This window comes from Oryza brachyantha, chromosome 5, assembly GCF_000231095.2.
Source record: "Oryza brachyantha chromosome 5, ObraRS2, whole genome shotgun sequence".
Lineage (NCBI taxonomy): Eukaryota > Viridiplantae > Streptophyta > Magnoliopsida > Poales > Poaceae > Oryza > Oryza brachyantha.
Genome location: NC_023167.2, coordinates 1,346,489 through 1,372,843, shown reverse-complemented (window position 1 = coordinate 1,372,843; position 26,355 = coordinate 1,346,489). Strand labels below are relative to the sequence as shown.

At 41.9% G+C, this 26,355-nt stretch overlaps 4 protein-coding genes across 4 annotated transcripts; 2 read left to right on the top strand and 2 right to left on the bottom strand.

Moving 5' to 3' along the window:
- Positions 1-542: 542 nt before the first annotated feature.
- Positions 543-7,369, top strand: LOC102702660 (homeobox protein knotted-1-like 10). Its single transcript, XM_040524189.1, has 5 exons — positions 543-1,303; positions 1,503-1,640; positions 1,738-1,882; positions 6,346-6,596; positions 6,705-7,369. Exons 1-5 carry the CDS (start codon positions 1,091-1,093, stop codon positions 6,894-6,896), a joined length of 939 nt encoding a protein of 312 aa, XP_040380123.1. The 5' UTR covers positions 543-1,090; the 3' UTR covers positions 6,897-7,369.
- Positions 7,370-9,432: 2,063 nt separating this feature from the next.
- On the bottom strand, positions 9,433-10,772 carry LOC102704800 (ocs element-binding factor 1-like). Its single transcript, XM_006653940.2, has one exon. It carries the CDS (start codon positions 10,275-10,277, stop codon positions 9,825-9,827), a length of 453 nt encoding a protein of 150 aa, XP_006654003.1. The 5' UTR covers positions 10,278-10,772; the 3' UTR covers positions 9,433-9,824.
- A 9,852-nt stretch (positions 10,773-20,624) lies between these two features.
- LOC102702379 (endoglucanase 14) lies at positions 20,625-22,616 on the top strand. Its single transcript, XM_015837866.2, has 5 exons — positions 20,625-20,821; positions 20,946-21,371; positions 21,514-21,600; positions 21,684-21,839; positions 21,956-22,616. Exons 1-5 carry the CDS (start codon positions 20,672-20,674, stop codon positions 22,565-22,567), a joined length of 1,431 nt encoding a protein of 476 aa, XP_015693352.2. The 5' UTR covers positions 20,625-20,671; the 3' UTR covers positions 22,568-22,616.
- A 60-nt stretch (positions 22,617-22,676) lies between these two features.
- On the bottom strand, positions 22,677-25,009 carry LOC102702099 (acetylornithine aminotransferase, mitochondrial). The gene is made up of 3 exons (XM_006654891.2): positions 24,505-25,009; positions 23,957-24,388; positions 22,677-23,399 (listed from the first exon to the last, which is right to left on the bottom strand). Exons 1-3 carry the CDS (start codon positions 24,910-24,912, stop codon positions 22,863-22,865), a joined length of 1,377 nt encoding a protein of 458 aa, XP_006654954.2. The 5' UTR covers positions 24,913-25,009; the 3' UTR covers positions 22,677-22,862.
- Between the last annotated feature and the right edge of the window lie 1,346 nt (positions 25,010-26,355).

Below are 26,355 nucleotides of genomic sequence, written 5' to 3'. Positions count from 1 at the left end.
TTTTTCACATATCTGTGCAATTAGTTTTTCAATTTATCTATGTTTAATACTCTATTTAGGTGTCCAAAAATTTGATGTGATGTTTTTAGGTGAAAATTTTTGAAAACTAAACGGGGCCTTAGAGCAAGTTCAGTAGTATAGCCAACTACTAGCTCCAATTCATCTATATCCAATCTAATAGCCAACTCATACAATAGTTATCTACAAAACATCAATACATAGTCCTACATGTCATACACATATTTTGTCTTGGAGTCTGTGTGCAGCTAGTTACAAATTAGTAGTCTACCTCTCTTCTCTCATCTTATCTCTTTAAAATATACTTATAATTAGCTTATAGCCTGCTATCGTACCGCTCTTAGACAACATGCTCAACAAGGCATCCAAAGAATTTTCATCTCCATCAAGGACTCCCATGCAAACTCTCTCTCTCTCATGACACTCAAAAAAAAAATTCTGAAACAAAAGAAAAAAAGAAACCTGCTTACTCTAGTCTAATACCACTTGCTTTTAAATAGAGGAAACAAAGAGAAAAAAAAAAGAAGCTAAGCAAACTATTCCTTCCTTTCTCCCGATCTTTGTTGCCATGTCTGTCTGATCTCTCTTCTCCTGCCTGCAGCAGGCAGCAGGTGACTCTCCATCCATCCTCCCAAAGCAAAGCAAGCAGCCGCACACCCATGTATCCCGCTGCTACCCACAAGTGCACCCTGCAGAAGCAGCTGCTGCTCCTTCTTCTTCTTCTTCTGATCTGAGCAGCAGCAGCAGCAGCAGCAGCAGAGCTGGCTGCAGTGCAATCCGCTGCCAAATTCCCCACACACCCGTAGATTGTAATCATCTTCTTCTTCCCTCTTCCTGCATGGTGTAGCTTTGCTTTTCTCTTCTTCTTGTTCTTGGAAAGCTGGGACTGGTGCTCCCTTTCAAACTGCTGGTGCTTTGGTGTTAGTATGTGTGGAGATGTACAGTAGATGAGGAGGAGGAGGAGGTAGCTAGCTAGCTTAGCTAAGCTAAGCTTCTTGGCTAGGTAGGTGGCTAGCTAGAGGTGAGGTGAGGGTACGGGTGAGGTGGGGGAGGAGGGGATTGGAATTTGGATATGGAGGATCTGTACAGCATCCACCCGGGAATCTCGCGCGGCGGGGGAGCGGCCAGCGAGGCGTCCGGGGTCGCCGGAGGGGGGAGCTCGCCGCCGCCGCCCCCGCCGCCGGCGGCGGCCGCGGCCGCGGATCTGACGGAGCTGATGAAGGCGCAGATCGCCGGCCACCCGAGCTACCCCTCGCTCCTCTCCGCCTACATCGAATGCCGCAAGGTCCGTCCATGTCCAATAATTGGACTCATTCCGGCCGCTAGCTTCTTTCTTCTTCCTCCTCTTCCGGTTCCTCTCTGCTGCATGCGGTAGCTGCTGAGCTCGATCGCCATGCATCCCATGAAAGATGATTGATCCTCAATACATCTGTATGCCTGCTTGCTTGCGTGGCTTCAATTCTTGGTTCTTGATTTGCCGCCAGGTGGGCGCGCCGCCGGAGGTTGCCACGCTGCTGGAGGAGATCGGCAGGGACGGGCGCGGGGGCGGAAGCAGCGGCGGCGGCGGCGGCGGCGGCGGCGGCGGGGAGATCGGCCTCGACCCGGAGCTCGACGAGTTCATGGTAGCAAGCTACCTACCTCGCTCGTCGGAGCTTCCAATTCGTGGGGGCTGTTATTACATGTGGTGAATAACAAACATCATCTGGCTCGCCGGCGCAGGAGACGTACTGCCGGGTGCTGGAGCGGTACAAGGAGGAGCTCTCGCGGCCGTTCGACGAGGCGGCCTCCTTCCTCACCGGCATCCACACGCAGCTCGCCACCCTCTGCGGCGGCGGCGCGGCGCCGCCGCCGACCGACAACTCCGGTGAGTAATTAATCAACTAACCAATGGCGCCTAATTAACCAACTAATCAATAGCTCTGCCCATTGCATCGATCGATCATGTGCTCGATCGACTACTGTTGCACGGTGCAGCTAGCTAGCTCGAGCTCGAGAGCTGAGCTAGGCATGGAGCTAGCTACCCCCAAGTGCATTATTGCAGTGGTTTCATTCATGTGAGAGGCTGACGGATGCATTGCATGTTTTTGGCGATGAATGCGTGCGAGCGTGTGGGTGTTCTTGAGAGGTCAAATCGTGTCCATGCAAATGGGGCACAGCAGTGTCAGGCGAGTAAAGCAGCTCTGGGAGTGTGCTCCGTGTAGGGTTTTGTCGACCAAGCTTCTGTGCAAAGGCCATGGCCATGCTTCTGTCTCTTCCCCCCTCTCTCTCTCTTTCTCTCTCAAAGTCTATGGAGGTAGCTGCCATTATAGACTTTGTGATGGATGGATGGATGGATGGATGGAACTTGAGAGGGAGTGATGTGAGTGAGCTTGCATGCATGGTTGGTCATGGTGGGGGAGCTGCTAGCTAGGTAGTGGCAGTGGCAGTGGCACTGCTTGGATTGGATGGCTTTGTGAAAAGAGAATCTTGCTCTTGCATGCTGGTTATTACTACTACACTACTAGTGCAGTTGTGCCCCCATGGTGAAATTTTTTCTAGCTGGTGTGTGGGTCAGGTAAAAAGATTTTGCATGCTTCGGCTTCATACAGCTTCAATCACGCAAGGATTTCCTTGGTTTTGCTTCTTGTTACCGACATACAATTTGTTTTGGGCTGGGCGTTTCTGTTTTATGCTTTTTTAGATAATGGAATTCTGTTTTTTGTTTTTGAAATTCACAGTTTGGTACATTGCTCTTAATCATCCGATTGTTTTGCTTATGTTTATGCTTGTAACTCAAATCTGAATTTAAAGATTCATTTTGGAGATTTTGTGATTTTTTTCATCGAAATTTATTTTACAGTATTTCCTTTGAATTGCTAAAGACAGTTTTACTCATAAATTTTCTTTTGGTTTACGGATAAGTAAAGTCATAAGCATAGGCATAAGTGAAATGATGGAGACGAATAATATCTCTCGATTTGACAATAACACGAGATTGTGGCAGGATGCACGTTTGGTGTTTAAAAGTTACTGAATGTACCAATATTGTCAATGCTCTTTAGGCTCATTTCTAGTCAAAAGTGTGAAAGAGGTTAACAAGCTCTTTTTGTTTTTTGAAAGATCAGATTAACAAGCTCTTGGTTTGAATGATGATTCTCAACTAAGACATTACAAATAATTAATTAAGCTATTATACATCCACAACTCCCTTGAATTGTCACGTCTTCCTGCAAAATTCAGGTGATCATTTGGCTTTTTCAAGGAAAAACCAAAACATTTATGAATAAATTTTATAAACATGTTCTTAGCGATCTAAAAGCAAAGATAAAAATAAACTACGATGAAAAGCCCCAGAATCAACTCCAAATTTTACCCTATAAGCACAACATAAGCGAAAAGATGAGGCCATGCACATAAGCTAGCTTCTCGAAATTTCACATGCGCTTAATTAAGTCAAAACAACTGCGCCCAAAAAAACACAAAGGGCAAAAGGACATTTTATTACTGAGTGCCAGAACACTGCTAACATGGAAATGTAAATACTACCTTGCACGAACAGTAGTAACTGTGGTTAGAATAGTTCCCATCTTCTTTTCTTTGCTTTTTAGTAGTATATGTTGGTGACAATGTCAGGTAGAAATATGCATGCACGTTACTACAAATTAAAGGAGCGTGAAATATGATATTTGTTCAATAAATTTTTAATGGGCCTGGCTCCACTCATCAGCTGTAAGGAAAAGCATAAAAATGATGTTATTTTAAAAATAGATGAGAAAAATACTACTGCGTGCATGCTGCTTAGGAGCTTAATTATTTCAGTTACCTGATTTTTTTTTATCGAATTCAGTTACCTTATATTGGTGACCAGGGAATTAAATAAAACAAATTGATATATAAATTTGCAAGTTGAAGTAAAATAGAGTTGGAAGCATAGAACACCCCATTTTGTGTGATGTTTAGATTTTGACATATTGATCTACTTGGTAAAAGATTGTCTGTTTCCTCTAAATTCATCCTCAAAGCTCCTTTGGATTGGAGAAATTTTATATAAATTTTGGATGATTTTGTTCATTGGGAAAATATTCATGTCATATCGTTCTGAATAAAGGAATTGGATTGCAAAAATGCTATGAATCGTTCTCTTTGTACCCCTACTCCCCTAGCCCCTCATTCCATAGGGAAATAAACATGAGCTCAAAGCTTTCTTAATTATTTTTGTTTGTTTGAAAACTATAACACATTTTTCTACCAGTCTTTCTCTACTCTCCCCACACATGTGATTTCTTAGTTTGCATGATGCAACTGTATATGCGTATAGATATACATCTATTATCACTAATTAAACAGATGATCACATGCATAACTATTGGTACCTGGAATCATTTCAATAAACCTATTTATGGACTCTTGAAAGAAAAAAGTAAACAAAGTTATGATTTATATCCATTTAGAATGCATACATACATATCACATATGCTTAGTTTGCTCAGGTTTCATAAGTTACTACTATTCTTATTCTAGTTGAGACAAGCTCTGTTATATATATCTGTGTGTGTGTGTGTGTGTGAGAGAGAGAGAGAGAGAGAGTGGTTCCAAGATAGATGTAATGATGAGAGTTTTCATGATTTTTTAAGTATAGTAACAACAGGTAATTATATATAGTTTATGGTGGATTGGTGATGGACTAGTAGTTAATGTGTTCTAAAATTCTAAGTTTATGGAGTTATATTCTATATGCATAACAACCTTAATTGTGTACAAGTTAGTCAGATTTACTTGTTCTGTGAAGAACTATTCTAACTGTAAGTCAAATATTGTTTTAGTTCTCATATTTAAATAATTCCTTATTGCCTCCCTCTCATCAATTGCCAGGGTATCATGTTTACAAGCATGACATACAATTCACTGCTAAGCATAAATCACAATATATAGTTAAAAAAGTAGTACTCTCCATCCTTTCTTACAATCCATATTTTAGTCAAACATGTATGAGATAAGAGGATGGTATAATTGAGTGAATTGTAGAAGGAAATAATCATGATATATATCCTTGCTAATGTTTGGGGGCATTAGAGACCAACACTAGTGACATAGTGTGAGTGATTACTCATGAAAATTGCAGGGGAAGAGAAGATAACTGAGGGGAAAGTAAAATGGTTTATTTTGCGTGCATACCTTATATTTTGAAATAGGAGCACAAAATTTTTACTTCTAGTTTTGAAGCTGAGGAGGCGGTTCTTATTTTACATTTTGCACCACTTGACAAAAAAATGGTTCTAGTCTAAAAAATATCAAATGAGTTGCTGTAATCATATTGTTTCTTTTGTTTGATGTGAATTGGATGAAATAGGACCATATGTAGATTGTAGATCTCGAGATATTATGAATCCTGGGCCTAAGTTCGGTAACTTCATAAAGGAATTATGTGCACTAGTAGCCTTAGACTCTCATTTTTACTTCCACAGCAAGTAGAATTAAATGTCATAACGCACACTGGAATGATTCTTGGTTAGTTGTTAAGAGTGTTCTAAGCTAAAAGTATGACCTGAAAGCTAAGAGGTTCAGCATGAAGCACTGGATAATGAAAATGAGCCATTGGTAAGATGATAACTTAAAATGGGTGATTAGCAATTAAGACAGGTGCACAGTACATTGTCTATGTCATTTCCATCCAAATGTTTGTATTTTTTTTTGACTTATTGATGGTGTTACGGGAGTTGCATTCTATAATAGCTTTATTCTGGAGTATTTCCAAACTACCAGTTCTGGCCCTAGATTGTACTTTTGTCCAATCAAATTCACCTGATTTTGATCCTGTTTCCTCAGACAAGCTGTTGCCTATTTCATTGACTGATAATAGTAAGTCAGGAAAGAAAATATTATCCAACATTCACACCACCAATCATAGAGAATATGTGGGTGTTCAATAATACTATAACATGTGACTACATGCGTCTCCCTGTTGTATGTAATAATATTGTCCAATATAGTGTAAGGCTTGAAACTTTCAGCACTCAAGTAACTCTGTTTGCCTATTCATGAGAGAATTTAAGAACTATTCTGACTATAACCTCTGCCTAAATAAATAGCCGGTTGTTAAGTGTCTGATGGTTCATTGGTTATGACACTGCATAGTGAAAACAGTTGATTTTCTGTAATCTCTGCATTATCTTGCTTGCTGATGATTGTGGGCACTTGTTCTGTTTGTGAAGATGAGTTTGCTGTTTTCATTGTTCAAGGTTGAATCTCTCCTAAACTGTACTTCTGCCACATCATCTGAGCTTAAAGTTGTACTGTAGATGACATTTTGTTTAAAAGTATCTCTGATTTGGAGCATGTGCTTGCAAGATGAAATGGTGGGATCCTCGGAAGACGAGCCGTGCTCAGGAGATGCTGATGCAGCTGATTTTGGGCAAGAACACAGCTCCCGCTTGGCTGACCATGAGCTCAAGGAGATGTTGCTCAAGAAGTACAGCGGGTGCCTCAGCCGCCTCCGGTCCGAGTTCTTGAAGAAGAGGAAGAAAGGGAAGCTACCGAAAGACGCGCGGTCGGCTCTGATGGAGTGGTGGAACACACACTACCGTTGGCCCTACCCTACGGTAAGCGATGTCGCGAAAAGCCTCCAACCCACACTTGATCAACCTGACGCCTACTCATCTTCCACATATACATATATATTGGTTGATTGATGTTCAAATTGTTCATAGGAAGAGGATAAGGTGAGGCTGGCCGCGATGACCGGCCTCGACCCGAAGCAGATCAACAACTGGTTCATCAACCAGAGGAAGAGGCACTGGAAGCCATCGGAGGACATGCGGTTCGCGCTCATGGAGGGGGTCACCGGAGGATCCTCCTCCGGGACGACGCTCTACTTCGACACCGGCACCATCGGGCCATGAGAATTGCACTCCAGTTATGAGTGTAGCCCCTTGCAAAAGGTAAATGCTACACCCTCTGTGTGAAGAAGCAAGGGATCAGATCATATTATTACAAAGAGAAAAAAGATGAAACCAATCAATCATTCAATCGATCAAATAACCTCATCATTTTGTCGAAATTGTTGTGTATATGGTGTTGTAAGAGGGGATGACCTGTAAAAACTCTGTCTGCACTCAGCCGGCTACCGTAACATTAATTAATTGTTTGTAATCCCTGACGACTGCCCGGTTAAACCATTTTAGACAGGAAAGGATGAACTATAACATGTAGCAATAATAACGATACCCTTTTTTTTTTCGGTGCATTTCGTAATCGCTGCCAATTGGTGGATGCACATGTTCGATTGTAAGAAGAAAGAAGCCTACATCTGTGTAATATTGTTGCTAGTATAAAAACTTACAAATTATGTACGATTTAGTGCGTTTTGGTCAAAGTAAATGTCACATTACAATTTATTTTGCCACGCCAGTTTACGCCCATTATTGCCGATTGCATCCACCGTGATGGCGAGACAATGGTGATGTTGGGCTTCCCGATGAGCATCCGTCACTCATGGGCCGTGTTGCCTTTCTTGTTTGGAAAAAAGAAGTGTATATTTCCTCCCTCAACTATAACCCCAGCTGGATTTTCTTCCCTTCATTGTAAAACCAGGGTACAACATCTCTCTCAATATGTGATTAATACTGCCTTGTTTTTGCCTTCCTGAGAAGTTTTGAGGGTAGTTTCATCTGACGTGGAGCCTTGCTATCTGTCTGGCGTCTACGTGGCATTTATGCGGCATTACAATAAAAAGCTTAGCAAATTTAGGGCTGCCATGTCTACTTTGGAGGTTTTGGCCATCGGTGGTGTAGTGCAAGAGGTCACCGCCAACCACCTGCCGGCTTGGGAGCCATCCTCCTCTTGGAACGGGATTAAGTCAGAGGGGCGGACATCAGGGCCCCACGTCCCTCTGACTTAAGTCAGAGGAACCGCGTCCTCCTCCTCTTCATCCCTATGATTGCGTCGCAAATCTAGAGTGACAAAGAATAGCAAATTCGGTGGTTCATCAATGACCCCAGCCAGTGGTGGAGCCACCTATATGGCGAGCTATGGCGGCCGCCATACCTTGCTGCTGACAGAGCCTTCTCACCATACTCAGTGCTGTACGCCGCGTAAAAGATGATTTATAAGTATTGTGATTTATATGGAGTACCATTCACATGATTATTTATAAGTTAATGCATTATAGCTTTATTTTATTTTACATATGTGGTTCTTATACATAAATTAGAACTTAAGCCGCATTCGGGGTAAGAGGGATAAGTTAATTTATTCGGCGCGAAAAACATAGTAATATATTAGTATATAATTAATTAATTACTAATTGCTAAAAAAATAAAATAGATTAATATGATTTTTTTCAAACAACTTTCGTATAGAAAATTTTTGCAAAAAATACATCATTTAGCAGTTTGAAAAGCGTGCGCGTGGAAAACGAGAGGCATAAGTTAACTTACAGAGGGCCGAATGTGGCCTTAGTAGTTTTAAGTTTGTAATAGATAGATTTTCGTTCTGCTCCGCCACTGACCCCAGCAGTGGGCGAGATTGCCGATCGACAGCTTGCCTTCCTTCATCATTATTGTATGGCCGTGTAGTTAAACCAAATTTTGCTCATAGGAATATGGTCGTTCTAGTTTTCTTTTGGTTTTGGGGCTTGGTGATTGGTGAGGCATAAACATGGTAGGTGAACCAGAAGTTGACCAAACAAACAACATTTCCGCAAACTCAGATAAAAAATTATGTGCCTACAAAAACACGCTTCTTGTTCATGCTTAATCCTCACTCTGTTATAATAGACTTGTACATTAAAGGAGTGGTTGATACATCCATTTTTTCGACATGACATGCCATATCGCCATCTAGTACTCTCTCCTCCCAAAATAAACTATTTTTTCACTTTTTACCTTCAATTTTTAACTTTTCATCTTATTTAAAATTTTTTTGTGATTGATTTTTTTATTAGATGATAAATCATGAATAGTACTTTACGTGTGACTATTTTTTTTTAATTTTTTTAAAATTTTTTAAATAAAACGGATAATCAAACATTGGACACAAAAATCGAAGAATTCGTTTTTTCAGAGGGAGTAGTGATATATGCCATACTACGGCCGCGTTTAGGGATAAGTTAACTTTTCTCTCGAAAAACGTAATAATAAATTATATATGATTAATTAATTATTAAAAATAATATAAAATAGATAAATATAATTTTTTAAAACAATTTTTCTATAGAAAATTTTTATAAAAAATATACCGTTTACTTCGGAAAATATGGCCTACTTTATATTGGAATCCATCACCATAATATATAGTACGTTCGCCTACTTCATATTGGAATCCATCAACATAATATATAGTAGTATATAAACTGAACAATTAGCATCTCATTCTCACCAAACCTGATCACCATTCCCCAGGATGGATTCACCCCCAAACAATTCAATCACAAACAAATTAAACAATCCAGTGACAGAAGGGTACTTTGACTGACGCAAACATATACCATAGATTCCAATGTCAAGATATTACAATCAGTTCATGAGCATCACAGGCCAGGGGCATACATGTGCTCCAAGAATTACATCAAATCAGATTTGTTCTGTTCCACACTTATTAGAACAAGCACATGAAAGGAGCACGTTGCATCTAAAAAGACAGATTACAACACACATTACTTATTGATAATCTAAGATTAATGCAAATAACATGAATCAAACCATAATTAAACATATGCAGCATAGTGCACAACCACACAAGCTAGTAGTAGCAATAAAGCAGCTGCCTTTGGTAAGCAAGCGGCAGCCATGGCCATGGCATTGTGAGCTCATGGTGAATCAGGAGGCAGCTCAGAACTGGAAGGCGTCAGCCATGGCGCCGGTGGCGGCGGTGGCGATGGGCTGCGCCGCGAACGGTGGCTGCCAGGGGCGGAGCAGCGGGTCCGGGATCTCCGGGATGTCGACGGACGCGCCGGCCACCTGGAAGATCTCCAGGACGCCGCCGAGCGCCTGGAGGCGGCCGGCGAGCTCGCCGTGGCGGGCGCGGAGCACCGCGTTGTCGCCGTCCACCTTGCCCAGCTCCCGCGCGTAGGCGCCGATTTGCGCCTCGACGCGCGCGTTCTCGGCCTGGAGGCGCGCCGCCTCGGCGATGAGCTCCTCGAGGCGCTGCTGCTTGCGCGCGCGGGAGCGCCGCGCCGACTCCCTGTTCGACAGCATCCTCTTGCGCTTCCGCTCGTCGGCGCCGCTGCCACCGCCGCTCGTGTTGCTCTCCGGGCTGGAGCTCCGGCGCGAAGGCGACGACATGGTCACAGCCGTCGGTTCTCGGCCCAAAACTCAACCCAAGAAACCGGATCTCTCCTCGAGATTTAAAAAAGAACAGATCCCAACAACACAAAAGAAAAGAAACAAAAAAAGAGAGCTAAGATCTAATCAGCTAGACACAGCAGGTGGTGGTGTTCTAGAGACGACGAGGCAACGAGTTCACGAGAAGACGTAGAACCAGTACAGGAAAGCAACGGAGAAGGAGTGGGAACGGCGGCGGCGGAGCACCTTCAGCTTCATCGGAGGACGGCGGCCGTTAGATGAATGGATAGGTAAACATGGGGGAACCGAACCACCAACCTCGACCACAAGGACCTCAACTGAAAATTCGACAAACCCAAGGGGGCTCCTCGCAAGAACACAAGGAGAAAAAAGAACCACGGGGACCTAGATGTAAGAAAAAGATGGGAGCCGAGGACTTATCTGCAAAAGAGGAGGGGGGACGCCAGGGGGGGCTCTAATGCAAAAGGTGGCAATTAGCCGGATGGGGAAGGTTTAGATGGGCTCGGGGAGGGGGTATTTATAGGTAGGGAGGAGGGGCATTTTGGGGATTTCGGGGGGAAATGTGGGGGAGGTTGGACTGGACGGCGTTTTCCGTGTGCCAGCCTGTGTCACGGGCGTTAACTCGTCTGTCCATGTCCAAGCCGGATTATTTTTTATTTTTTATTTTTTATTTTTTGCACTTTTGCGATTAAGTGCTTTGTAATGTTGGTGTTTTTCAAACAAGCCCCCGGGTAACTTTACATCTGTGGATGTTTTGGACAGCAGCTCTGCGGCGGCAGCGCTGACCACCACCACCACGTGAACAGCTCACACCACACCAACACAATCTGTAGCAACTAGGATGAATGAATGTACCCAATACCAATACCGTTTCTGAACACATGCAGATGATTATTTGGTTTTTTCATAAAAAAATCAAACGATATATTTGTAAACGAAAAATAATTTTTATAAAAGAACTTTTATATACGCAATCTTAGTAATTTAAAAGACAATGCTAGAAAATAAACTTCAGTAAAAAAAACTCTAAAATCAACTTTAAATTTAAGATCGAAAATTTAAATTTTGGCTTATAAACATAAACGGAAGTGAAAAGATGGGTTGGAATTTTGTTGAAACTAGAAAAAAAACAAGGTTAGAAAGATTGTATATGGAACTACCCCATATGTTATTAGGGATGAAAAGGGTACGATTTTCATGAAATTAGATATCTTCTTCGATCATTTTTGAAAAAAAAAATCCTAGTTTCTCTAATTAGCCTAGTATCAAAGTCGGCAGTAAATAGCTAAATTCTTAAATACTAACAATTTTCAACCGTCTTCATAAAAATGATATTTTTGTCATCCTCATCCATATAGATCATTAGTGTAAACATCATTGTTCCTGGCACGGTGCTTGGGTTGGGACTTTAAAGACTCCTTATGATCACCTAGCCTTGGATATGACAGTGGACGCAAGATCATGCACAGCACACATTCACCCTCGTTTTTTTTTATTTTCAACTTTAAATTTAGATTTGATTTTAATGTTTTTTATCGTAGTTTATTTTTCATTAGATCACTAAAAACATATTTATAGAAATTTTAACCCCCAAATTATCTTTTATTTGTAAATATATTGTTTGGAAAAAGTCAAACAATCACCGTCATTACTGGAGAAGGTATATGATCTAAGAAGGGAATGGATGGTATTTAAGACTGTGATAGAATGATGTTTAACTATAAACATAGTCTTACCATCTCTAAGAAATTATAAGTTTTGGAAGGACAAAAGCGCAAATAGAACAACAAGAGGAAGCAACACATGACCAACCGAGGCGGACAAAGTGACGGTGACCTGGCCCTACGCGCATGTGGTCCTGCCCACTATTAATAAAATCGCCCCAAATTTTGCTGTTTTAACAAATTCCAAATTTGCCCACCAATTACATGTTCCAAATGCAACCCATATCCATTGGAGGAGGAGGAAGATGTCAAGAAGGCCACCCTGATAAAAAGGATGAAACGTGTGGCATCTGGCAACCAATTTGGTTAAATTAATTGCCCAATTTTAATTAACACAAGGGAAAAGCTGTTTTGGTTTGTGCAGAAAGATAATGAATGAATGTTTGACCAAATTAACCCTGTTTGGCATCTCAATGACATATGGGTTAGAATAGAATATCTACGATTTCACAAAATTATAATAACATTTTTATAAGTTTCCGATGAGCTCAAAACCAGCTTGGGTTGGTAGGCAGATTTTAAATTTTTGTGGGGAGAATTAGGATAGGGAGAGGATAGATAATACTTATCTTGATTGGATGGGGGTGGATAATGACATGTTGGCCTCTTGGAGGATATTCTGGTTCTAGATGCCTTGCTTTTTTCTTGTCTTTGAATATATTTTCCATGGAACTATGTGCATCTTTTTTTTTTCATGTGCTGCTGGTTTGTCCAAGTTACCTCTTGTTGCCATTGCTGCTAGGGCAGAAATAGCATAGTTAATTACCTCCACCCCCACCAATGGGTTAACAATTCAAGGAGAAGCGTTATCCCTCTTAATTAACCGCAATCACATCAAACCATATATATTAATAGGGGACGTAACATCATAAACATCAAAACAGAAAAATCAGTGATAGATCTTCCCTGCTGGCATATATTACTCCAAGTTCATCAGTTTTATCGTTGTTCCACGGCGAGATACTCGTTGACGCTTGTATACGGAACAAACTTAGACAAATAAAAAAAACATCACATAGCTATACTAAATATGCTTCAGGTATATATCTTAAACAATATACAATATATATACTCCATTTGGTCAAAAAAAAATTATCGTTTCGAATAAGATATGGTCAAAGTTTTAATTTTTTTATTTCTTAAATACTTACTTTAAACACAAGACAAATGATATACATCGATTCGCATAGACATATCAGGTTTTATAAATTTATTTTAACATAAAATTGTTTTGTCAGAAATTTTAAAAATTTAACCAAATCTGGTTCGAAACGAGAAATTTTTTTTTTTCGGAGCACTTAAACTGAGGCAAAATATCAAGCGTTGACGGGAGACAGAGAAGGTCATTAACTGTTGGCGTTTTGCCTTAATTAATTAGACCATGGTTTTAGTTGTCCATGGGTATGGATGTATATGATGCACTGTAGATATATAGGGCTAATACTGTGGGCTAGCCCCAGGTAAGAAAGAGGGCAGCAACGGGAGAAGAGTAGAGAAGCATGGCGGACGGCGACGCAACTTGGTACGGCGTCCACCGGCGGAGAGGAGATAACCCGGCCGCCGGATGTTTCGGACAGCAGCTCTGCGGCGGCGGCAGCGGTGACCACCACATGAACAGCTCACACCACACCAACACAATCTGCAGCAACGCACATGCATCCACCTCTGCTGCTGCTGTAGTTTTGCCTTTCCTCCTTCTATTCTGATCGAATTAATCTCTCTCCCATCCATCCATGCATCGGCTGATCGGATAGTGTACTTTTGTTGGGGCAGTGGCATTGTCCCTCGTCACCTTTGATCCTCGTTTCTTTCAAAGATTTGTAGGATTGATTGCTGTATATTCGGGTGTTATTTCGGGTGTGTTTAGAACACGTGGAGAAAGCGCGATTATTTGTCTTTTTTATGAAAAAAATAACATATTTATAATTGAAAAATAGTTTATGAAAAAACTTTTATATACATAATCTTAGTGATTTAAAAGCTAATACTAAAAAAAACTTCAGTACAAGAAACTTTAAAACCAACTTTAAATTTAAAGTTAACAATTTAAATTTTGGTTTATAAACGTAAATAAAAGCGAAAATATGAGGCGGGAGTTTTGTTGAAACTAGAAAAACAAATGCAAGGTTGGAAAGATTGTATATGGAACTACCCCATATGTTATTAGGGATGAAAAGGTTACGGTTTCCATTAAAATTAGATATCTTTTTTGATCATTTTTTTTAAAATCCAAGTTTCTCTAATTACGTAGTATTAAAGTCAGCAGTAAACAGCTAAATTCTTAAATACCAAATATTTTCAACCGTCTTCATAAAAATGATATTTTTGTCATCCTCGTCCATATAGATCATTAGTGTAATCATCATTGTTCCTGTCAAGGTGCTTGGGTTGGGACTTTAAAGACTCCTTATGATCACCCCAAGGCTTGGATATGACAGTGGACGCAAGATCATGCACAGCACACATTCACCCTCGTTTTTTATGCTTATCTTTATAAGCTAAAATTTAATTTTTCAACTTTAAATTTAGAGTTGATTTTAAAGTTTTTTATCGTGGTTTATTTTTTTTAATCACTAAAAACATATCTATCAAAATTTTAACCCCAAATCATCTTTTATTTGTATATATGTTCGTTTGGAACGCCAAACAATCACCATCATTATTGAGAGAAGAAAAGGTATGTGATCTAACAAGGGGATACATGGTATTTAAGACCGTGATAGAATGATGTTTAACTTGGTCTGTTAAGATGAAGCTATAAACATAGTCTTACCATTCAGCTGTGTACAACTTGCACCAGTTACAACTAATTAATTAACCTCTTCTATACCCCAGATATCAGCTGAACATGCTGCCATGCATGTAGTATATATGTGCACAAGTGGCCTACACGTTTGTTGCTTGAATGATAACTTAGCCACCAAGTATCCATGCATGTGCGCGTAGCAATTTTCAGGTGTGGGTGTTAATTTATTATATATAGTGGACGTATACTAGGCTCCTCATCTTGGTTAGGTTCTGACCTTCCTTCGCGTGAACCTACTAATTACCTAACTCAACCACAACAACTCCTCTTAAAAACACCCAAAAAGAAAGAGAACTAAAAAATATCATTGAGAAATGTCTAAGTCTAAGAAATATTATTGACGAATACGAATTCTACAAAATATCATTATATAAACGACTTTGTCTTAGAAATGTTATCGTCGTTAGGGTTTTATTTATTTATGTTGTTAAATACACTATTTATACTATAGCACTTAAAGGAGAAATGCTGACGGAACCCTAACGACAATAACATTTCTTAGACAAATTTATTTGTTTTTTTAGATAATGAAATAACGTTTCAGCCTTTGCTCAACGAGCTACGGCCAATTATTACAGAGTCTGCGCATGAATGAATTCACGCACACTAACATAATACAGAGAAACTACAGGGTAAAGGATACCAACACAAGATAAAAAATGGTATTTCATAAAACTCACACTCGTTAATGTCATTTTTTAGAATTAAGTATTTGTAGATGGCATTTGTTAGATTTTCTCGAAAAGAAAACGAAGAGCAACTCAACGGCTCAACCACAACCACATGCCCTACAGTGGCCACCCAGCAACCATTGCATTGTTTTTAATTAAGGGTACCAACAGCATTATTAGTTGCAATGTCACTATGCAGGTTAGATTAAAATAGGGGATTGGCATCCTTCCCAGAGAAGTGCCCGCAAATCATCGCCAATAGAATTATGCAAATTTTCAACGAGAAAAGGATGAAATGAAATATGTATTGGTATCGAGAATATTGACGCTAGGATTGCATCACATCATGGATGATGCAAGCCATGGTTTAGCCGTCCGTGAGCAACCAGAGAACACCTTTCTGTCTCTCCTTTACCAAGACCAATGCCCATTAGTGTATACTATTAGCCTTAGGTTAGTTTACTTACATCTTTTGCATTTTGTACTGATTTATTTATACAGATCGAGGGGATTGCGTAGCCTTCTTGGCCGCCTGGAACTGTAAAAATTTACACCTGGTTGTGAATTTGGAGAAATGCAGATACCTTATTTCTAGATATACGGAGTGCATCTTCTATGTGCATTGCTTGTAGGTAACTATAAAGATATGAGATTTTTTTATTTTCAGAATAACTATTTATGCCCTGTTTGATTGAGCTTAGGATTATTATAATCTGGCTTATTATTGTAACATATTATTATAATCTAGAGCCCGGATTACTATAATCTGATAAGCTCATCCAAATATGCTTTTTTTAAATTATTGGGTAGCTTTAGATCTACTACCCTACTATACATTAAAATAATTATTCATATTTATCATTTGTTTCTACTTTAGCTTATAATAATCCAGCTTACAGTAATCTGACTTAATAATCCAGATTACAATAATCCTTAGCTGAAACAAACATGGCCTTAATAGTATAAATGGTAAAATTAACTACTACAAAGTTAAAAATCTAGTTCAGAAAGGTAAGATGATGAAATTATATCTAGAAAAAATTAAAACACATAATTTAGCCGTTCAAGAAGCGTGCATGTAAAAGACCAAAAAAATATGAGAAAAGAATGCAACCTAAGTGGATGTGTGATTCCATAATCTCAAGGAGCATAGCAAGTAGAACTTAAGTTCCAAAGTTTTTGTACGCTTGCATCGACGTGGTTACGGTTGTATTAAATAAGAGCACATCTGTTTATTCATATTGCTCATCAAAGAACTAAGAATTATAGAACATATATGTTTGGGCTTTATTTTTAGAACTACATGGGGGTAAAATCTTATTTATCTCTCGACTATGATGCTGAACATATTAATCACCCTAATCTTTTAAAACCGGACAATACCCCTCGAGCTAATGTGAGGTGGCTTTGGTCTCACGTAGCATGTATGTGGCAATCCGGCTAGTAAGTAATTTTGTTATTTTTTAAAAAGTATAGTTATCCCTACACTCTCTCTTCGGTCGCTCTTTATCGCAGGCAGCACGCTAATGGTGGAGCCTTGTGGAGATGTGAAGACGGCTAGACAGAGGATGGAGGTCAACCCTATGAAAGACAAAGCGTTGAGCCCAAACGCATTATCCAAGCTTGGAGAAGATGAGTTGGCATAGGAGCGAGTGTCCCCACCCTCCATGGAAAAGCTAGAAGAACATAAGGCGATGATGACCTAGGAGCTTAAGGAGGCAGAAAAGCTCAAGTGAAGCTTGGCCTGGATAATTATAGTGGTGGGTTACAATTACGATAGGTTTTTCCTAAAAACCACTTAATTTTTCGTGAAACCACTAAAAGTCATCGGTTTTCAATGGTTTTTGCTGCTTTTTGTACAAAAGTTTTTTATTTTCAATGATTTTTGCTCAGTTTTCGTCAAACTGACATGTGATAGATTTACCCCAAAATCAGTTTGGTAAACACCTCGATGGCGGTCACAACACTAGGCACCATCTAGGGAGCTCGACCTTTGGAGCATGGCTTAGAAAATGGTCGATGTGAATCCTATGGCTAGGAAGTGGCCGGTGTGATCCGATGGCAACAAGCTAACAACGGTCAGCTCTAGCTCATTGTCATCACCTAGTGTACTATTGTTTCATCATCCCCCACTCGTCTTTACTTCACTTTCCCCCTCCCCATCCCTAGGTGTTCTGTCAATGCCAATATTGAGAGAAAGATGTGGAGGAATGTCCAAGGAGCTAGAGGCAACAGTGTTGAGCTCACTCATCGAGGTCGGTTCTAGGCTAAGCAAGCTAGAGGCAGCAACTAAAACTGGAGAATGAGAGGAGGGAGATGACAAATGGTAGAATTGATAGCACTCACATGTAGGACGTGTGACGGTCAAACTTGTAATTAATTCTTATTTTGGTAATCTTACTGAGTGTATCGTCATGTAATCAATTTAACCAAAGTTGAAATCAATTAAAACCACTTCGGTCTCCTTTAAGGGGTGATTTGTCTGGATTCGAAAGTTCAAATGTGAACCAGACTCTGGCAATGGTTTGGTGTCAATCGGACTTAAAACCATATGATTCTATTTTCAAATGCAAACGGTTTTATTTTAACTGAAGATGAGAAAAGCAATTTGAGCTTTTGCAGTGCAATCAATCGTGCAAAATAATAAAAAGAAAGGAGAAAAAAGGACAGCGAGAGCTGTCGAAACTTGAGTAAACAAACAACGTGCTTTCCGCTCATGCCAGCCATTACTACATGCCAACGGTAGTTTAATTTGTCAAAGTTGGCACCACATTGGCCTTTTCTATAGCCAATAATGTCTTGAGTTTATTTTTTAATTAAATAATGACTTGAGTTGCTTGCTTCCTGATTTATTCCCAATATCAGTTTTTTTTTACATGGTTATTTTTTAGTAGTGATTTTGATGCATCCAAGGTATATACTTTAGGCCTGTAGGGTAACCAAACTAAATCTATTTGATAGTATTTTACTTAAGCCTACCTATTGAATTTATCTGACCAGCTGATTGGTTGATCAGTCACCTAATTTTGTACCATGAATAGGTTAAATTTGAAAATTTGATGGAACTTTCAGCTTGGCATTTTTGTTTCTGTGCAAGTGACTTGGAAGTGTTTTTATGCTCGCCTTGATTTGTTTTTCTATCTGATGTTTGGAAGGATTTACCGAACAATATTTTAATTGACAGCTCTTACCCCCCAACAGAAAAGCAAGATATGAATTGCACCCTCATTTATTTCGCGTTTGTTTAAGTTTATAAGCCAAATTTAAGTTTTAATCTTAAATTTAAAGTTGATTTTATGATTTTTTCGTTGTAGTTTATTTTTCAGTCTTTGTTGTTAAATTGCTAAGAACATGTATATAAAAGTTTTATTCATAAATTATTTTTCGTTTGTGAATATGCCGTTTAGCTTTTTTTCCCAAAAGGTCAAACAACCAACCCCTTGTTCGATGTTGAAAAATTTCACCTGTAATTTTCTTATAGAAAACAGACACTTGGTAAACTCTATCTTGTACAGCTTCTGTTTTATGGAGGTCTTAAGATTGTTATGAACTTCCGATGTCAAAGTTATTTCCAGTGAAGAAAATTCTAAGATCTATCTTGTAACAGCTATTGTATTTGAACCTTTGATGGTACAAAACCTATATGAAAGTGAAAAGAAAATGGCGTTGTTAGCTGAACCCTCAAGTCCTCAACCAGTTGGCATATACTCCCTCCTTCCCTAAATATTTAACGTCATTGATTTTTTTATAAACGTTTAACTATTCGTCTTATTCAAAAAGTTTATATAATTATTAATTATTTTTTATATCATTTCATTGTTGTTAAATATACTTTTATGCATATATGTAGCTTTACGTATTTGACAAAAAAATTTAAATAAGACGAATAGTCAAACGTTTATAAAAAGGAGAAATTTGAGATTATGCCACTGCTTAATGTTAGCTTCGATGTTATGCCATCTTACAAATAGGCTTCGATAAAGAACCATGCTTAACTGGGTGGGCTTCGATCTTTTGTCATTTAAGTCCATTTATGCATTTTAAATATATTTTCAGTGAAATTTTATGATTGTGTGACCGTTTTACCCCTGTCTCGTTCTTTCTCGTTCGCTTTTGCAATGGATACAAGTGTAAGGATATGTGGTTGTTTCAATGAGAGAGTAAATAAATCACAAGTGTGTGGATTGTGTGACCATTTATGCATTGCAACAGCGAACGGGAGAGAACAAGACAGAGGCAAAACGGTCACACAATCCCAAAATTTCACCGAAAATACATTTAAAATGCATAAATAGGCTAAAATGGTAAAAGATCAAAGCCCACCTAGTTAAACGTGGCTCTTTATCGAAGTCTATTTATGAAATGGCATAACATTGAAGCCAACATTAAGCAATGGCAAAATCTCAAATTTCTCTTATAAAAGAATCAACAGCATCAAACATTTAGGGATTGAGGTAGTAATTAAAAACTTTTTTTTGCAAGAGGCCACAAAAGGAGGAGGAAATTAGGGATAAAAAAAATGAAACAAAGATGCAGGAGAAGAAGAGGAGTGGGCTGGACATAATTAGTCCATTCAGAAGCTACGGCCCATGCAGCAGCCAAGGCAAAATGATGAACTGCGATCAACTGAAATTAAAAAAAAAAACAGATAATTGTATTTAGAACATTTGTTTATTTGAAAGATGACCAATATTTTTCGTTCTCATGCTTCCTTTTCTCTTCTGCTATCCGCATACACGTGTTAAATTGCATTACCTGTTTTTTTAAAAAGCTAATTAATTATGACGTCACCTTTGGTGTATATACACACACACAGATACATACGTACTTACATAAATACTCGTGTATCTGTACTGTATTTATGTATGTATACACATTAATGAGTCACAAATTAATTGTATATATATGCATATACGGTATAAATGCATACATGGCATGTCGATCAATTATTAATAATGAGATTGATATGAAAATCACAAACTTTCCAAACAAACACCAAAAATTAATGCACGAATTTATGCAAAAATTCAAGGCTGTGTTCATCATCGTATCCTCCGTCATGCATGAGAGATCACAAATCAAGCAGGAAGAAATCAACGAAGAAGAAGAAGAGAAATGGCTGGAAGGGCGCTGCTTGCGGCTGCGATAGGTCTCGTGGTAAGCACGAGCTGCATGGTGCGCGGCGCCCATGGCCACGACTACCGCGCCGCGCTCGCCATGTCGCTGCTCTACTTCGAGGGCCAGCGCTCCGGCCGGCTGCCGCCGAGCCAGCGCGTCCAGTGGCGCGGCGACTCGGCTCTCGGCGACGGAGGAGACCACCGCGTACGTCGTGAGGGAGCGCGCGGCGCCGCCGTCGAAACGTGCGTACTGAACTCGTTCGTGTTCGTGTGTGTGCTAACGCGTGCATGCAATGGCCGTGGGCATGCGCGGCGTACGTGCTGTGCAGGTCGACCTCACCGGCGGCTACTACGACTCCGGCGACAACGTCAAGTTCGGTTTACCCATGGCGTTCACCGTGGCGACGCTGTCGTGGAGCGTCGTGGAGTACAGGGACAGGCTCGACGCGGCGGGCGAGCTGGGACACGCTCTCGACGCCGTCCGGTGGGGCGCCGACTACCTCGCCAGGGCGCACGCGTCGGCCGGCGGCGGCGGCGAGGCGCTGTACGTGCAGGTCGGCGACGGCGACTCCGACCACTCGTGCTGGCAGCGCCCCGAGGACATGGACACGCCCCGCACGGCCTACATGGTGAACGCCTCCAGCCCCGGCTCCGACGTCGCCGCGGAGACGGCTGCCGCGCTCGCCGCCGCCGCCGTCGCGTTCACGGGCGCCGACGCCAGCTACGCCTCCACGCTCCTGGTGCACGCCAAACAGGTATGAAAAGCTATGTTCTTTACATGCACAATGCCATTTAATATGTTACACACGTCGCAAATTGTGCAAATTGCAACGGATTATACGTTGTAAACAACACAATTCATTGTGCATCATCTACCATTTTGCATGGTTTTTGCAGCTGTTCGAGTTCGCCAAGAACCACCGTGGACTGTACCACAACAGCGTGCCATCAGCTGCAAAGTTCTACGCAAGCAGTGGCGACGAGGTGCGTAACGTAGCAGCAATGGCATGCTCTGGCGAATAAGCCATTGGTAGTTTTGATTTGGTTGCTTGGTGACAATGGAACAGGACGAGCTGCTCTGGGCGGCAGCCTGGCTCTACATCGCCACCGCCGGCGAGGAAGAGTACGATGGCTACATCGCCGGTGCCACCAACCTCGGCGGCGTACGTTCCATGTTCAGCTGGGACGACAAGTTCGTCGGAGCACAGGCATTGGTCGCCAAGGCAAGCAAGCTATCCTACTCATCATCATCATCATTCGATCTTGTTCATGTTAATTTCTGATTGATCTGGATGGCTGAATTAATTAAACACTAGTGTACGATCTTGCATGCATGCAGCTCGTCCTCCAGGGGAAGCTGCCCGGCGACGGCAGCCACGCCGAGATGAAGAGCAACCTGGAGCAGTTCATCTGCAACCTCGTCCTGCACGGCGGCGGCGGCGGCGGCGCCAGGCTCAGCCCCGGCGGCATGCTGTGGTGGGACTCATGGAACAACATGCAGTACGTGACCCTGGCGTCCCTCGTCCTCGCCGTGCACGCCGACCACCTGACGGCGGCGGGGGCGGCGGCGGCGCTCCGGTGCGGCGGCGCTTCGCTGCCGCCGGCGCGGCTCACCGCGTTCGCGCGGTCGCAGGTGGACTACATCCTTGGCACGAACCCGGAGACGACGAGCTACATGGTCGGGTACGGCAGCAGGTACCCGGCGGAGGTGCACCACCGGGCGGCGTCGCTGCCGTCGATCAAGTCCAGCCCGGCGAAGGTCACCTGCAAGGGCGGCTTCGACTACTTCAGCAAGGGCTCGCCGGACCCCAACGTGATCGCCGGCGCCATCGTCGGAGGGCCTGACGCCAACGACCTGTACAACGACTCCCGGCAGAATTTCCGGCAGGCCGAGCCGTCCACCGTCACCGTCGCGCCCATCGTCGGCGTTCTTGCAAGGCTTCTGCCTTAAAATTGATAGAGATTCATGTATTCTGTCAATGACAAGCATGGACAGACAGATTGCAGTTTGACATGAAAAGGAGTAGCAAATAAATTACTTACTCTGACAACTACTGGGCTACAACATTTGCAATATAGCTTTATTTGTCTCCAAAATTTGGAAGAAGCTTCGACAAGTACACCTATGGCACAGATTATATCTGAATCTCCTTCCAAAGAGGAGGTTTCATTCTAACTAGCATCCATTGGTAAGGGTGTTCCCCAAAGAGGGAGTTGTTCATACTAGCCCCCATTGCTTTCATACATTAAGAGGTAGAGGCATCGAGTGCAGGTAGACAGTCCCTTATCACCTCTGCAGCCTGCTCAAGCTCCTTTTCTGAGATGATAAGTGGCGGCACAAGCCTGACAACATTGCCTTTCCCGGCTGTCAACACAATGACACCTGCATCCAGGCATGCATCAACCAAAGGACCCGCGAGAACATCGAGCTCAATGCCGACGATTAGACCGAACCCGCGGATCTCTTTCACATGGGAGTTTCCACTCAGCTTGGTGCTGAGCAGCTGCTTGAAGTTCTCTCCTTTCTTGGCCACCCCTTCTAGGAAGCCAGGTTTCTGGATCTTGTCCAATGTGGTCAATGCAGCCTGGCACACAAGAGGGCCTCCCCCGAATGTGGTACCATGGTCGCCGTATTTTATGGCTGAAGCAACCTTCTCAGTGACCAAGACTACGCCAATGGGTAGACCACCAGCCAATGGCTTTGCCAAGGTCATCATATCAGGTACCACTCCGTAGGCTTCATGTGCCCAGAGGTAACCTGTACGTCCCAGACCACATTGCACCTGTGTTTAGTAACCATGTAACAGTGTTAGATTAGATGAGTGCCCCCTTCCTGAATGTAACAGAGACTTAGAATTTTAGTACTGTTGCAATGACAATTGGCAGCTTAGGAGGTATAGTTGCACTGGTTTGAATAAGTATGAAAATGCATGTTTGCTCATATGGTGTTTGATCTCTGGTCAAAATAATATGCAGTTACATTGTAAGATTCCTCTAATAAAAAAAGTCATTTTTAACCTTTGAATACAAATTAGATTTCTGAATGCAACCGAGACTTAGAATTGCAGTACTGATGCAGTGACAATTGATAGCTTAGGAGGACAGTTTGCAATGATTTGAATAAGTGCAAAAATACAAGTTTGCATGGAATTTGATCCCTGGTCTAAACAAAATTCCTTTGTACAATAGTCCCGCTTTTAAGCTTTTAGAATAAATTGTGTAGTTGCCAATAGCTTCTGTTTATACTACATTTGTATGATGATATGATTTGTGAGATTACAATGGATTATTCATTTGGGAAAACACAAAACAGAATGAGCAAAGGAACTCTGTTTCATACCTCATCAAAGACTAGGAGAGCTCCAGCCTCATCGCAAGCATCCCGCAGCCCCTGCAAGAACTCTTTGGTGGCACTATGGATTCCACCCTCACCCTGCACGGGCTCGACGAACACGGCAGCAATTTTTCCAGACTGAATGACCTTCTTGGCCTCCTCTAGGTTCCCATACTCAGCAAAGGTCGCGCCGGGCATCACCGGCGCAAACGGCTCCCTGTACTGCACCTTGCTGGTGAGCGCGAGCGACCCCATGGTCCTGCCGTGGAAGCAGTTGGTGAACGACATGAACTCGGTGGGCGCGTCCCCGTCGGGGCGCGCGACCCTCTGGTACTTCCTGGCGAACTTGATGGCCGCCTCGTTGGCCTCCGTGCCGGTGTTGGCGAAGAAGGCGCGGTCCGCAAAGGAGGCCTCCACGAGGCGCTTGGCGAGCGCCACCTGCGGAAAGGTTACGGGTGAGCTCGGGACATGGAGGGAGGTGGTGGTGGTGATGGAGTGGGCAATGCGCCGAACACATGGTGGGCGGTGCCGCGTGGAGCAAGGGGGATACGAACCTGGGGGACGGTGTACTGGACGTTGCTGGCGTGGACGAGGGTGCCGGCCTGGGCGGCGACGGTGGCGACCCAGTCGGGATCGGCGTGGCCGAGCGCGTTGACGGCGATGCCGGCGGCCATGTCGAGGTACTCGCGGCCGTCCGCGTCGTACAGCTTGCAGCCGCGGCCGGCAACGAGGACGACGCGGGAGCGGTTGTAAGTGCCGACGATGTACCTCGCCTCGTCCTCCACCACCGCCCGGCTCGCGGCGGACAGCTCCCGGGGCCGCGCGGCCGGCGCGGAGGTCGGCGGCGTGGGCGTGGGCGTGGGCGTGGCGAGGCACGCGGACACGCGCGAAGGACGGAGGCGCGCGCCGCCGCCGAGGCCGCAGGCCGGCTTGACGGCGAGGAAGGATTGGAGCGAGTTCATGGCGGGCGGTGGTGGGATGGTGGGGGTGATTTGGGGGAGGAGGGATTAAATACGGAATTGGGATTAGGTGGTGATGGTGTGAGACAATCGCTTCCTCCTCCTCTTCCTCGTGATTGAGCGGAGGCGGCTACCATCACTTCGCGCTTTTTTTTTTTTCGCTGTTGCTTAGGTTTATAAAAAAAAAAGTATATTTTTAATTTTAAATTTAAAATTAATTTCAGAATTTTTTAATCATAGTTTATTTTTTATGTTGACTTTTAAATTGTTATGAATACGTATATAAAGTTTTATTCGTAAATTATTTTTTATTTGCATGTATGTTTTTTGTATTTTTTTCTTTAAAAAGCTGAGAGATGACCCAATTCACGCATTGGATCAAACGGCGAGTTTTTTCTTTTTTAAAAAAAAATTAAGGTTTGTTTGTTTTCAACTGTGGATTTTGTATTTTTTTAGCATGTTTATCAAGCTTATAAATAGTGTGTTCTATAAAAATTGTTCTATGTATATAAATTTTTCGTCTGATCTCTGTAAAGCATTCCGCGAGTGTAATTAAATCCTTTATGGTATCGAAAAATCAGGTAATTCTTTAATTCTGTTATTTCGGATATCTGAAATGTACACCCACTAATGTACCACCTGGATACTGATTGCGTGATGTATCTTCAATGTGAGAAGATCACCGTGAAACGGAGATTTGTTTACATCTTCAACTTTTCTGGAAGTAAATTCCATTGATACATATGTAAAGAATAGAGTTTGGTTGTCACTTGTCAGGATGTCGACGGTAGTGCAGGGTGGGCAAAAATAACCGAGACTGAGAAACCCGAACTAATCGGGACCAAAAATGAAATGACGAAATTTTCGGTTATAAATTCAGTTAGCATATTTCACTAACCAAAATTAATTTGGTCATCATCCTTTATTAACCGGAATGACCGAAATTAGGATAAAAGTAATATAGCCATAGTAATCTCAGTACTTTAAGCATAAGTTGAAAGCAGGAGCAAGCATAATTGATGTTGTGTTGGTAAACTATTCTTAATTGTACTATATATTATTATGTGCTATTTAATTTAATTTACAAAATAGGACATAAAAGAGGAGAAATGTCACCAAATTTTTGTTGTGATTTGCTTGATTTTCTTATCTCCTCAAACTGTCACATATTCCAGTCATGACTGAAGACTGAACTAAACTAACCGAAACCGAATTGATTGGTCTTGAGTTTTTTCAAAATAATTCAGTCTTCGGTTTTACATAACTGAATTTTCTTAAAAACCAAAAGACCCAACCAAATTTACATAACTGAATCTACGGTTACATGTGGACTTAGACTATATTCTTTACGCAGGTTAACGGTTCACCAACATAGATTCTCTCGTTTTTTACACGCACGCTTCCTAGACGGCTAATGTGTATTTTACGAAAATTTTATATAAGAAA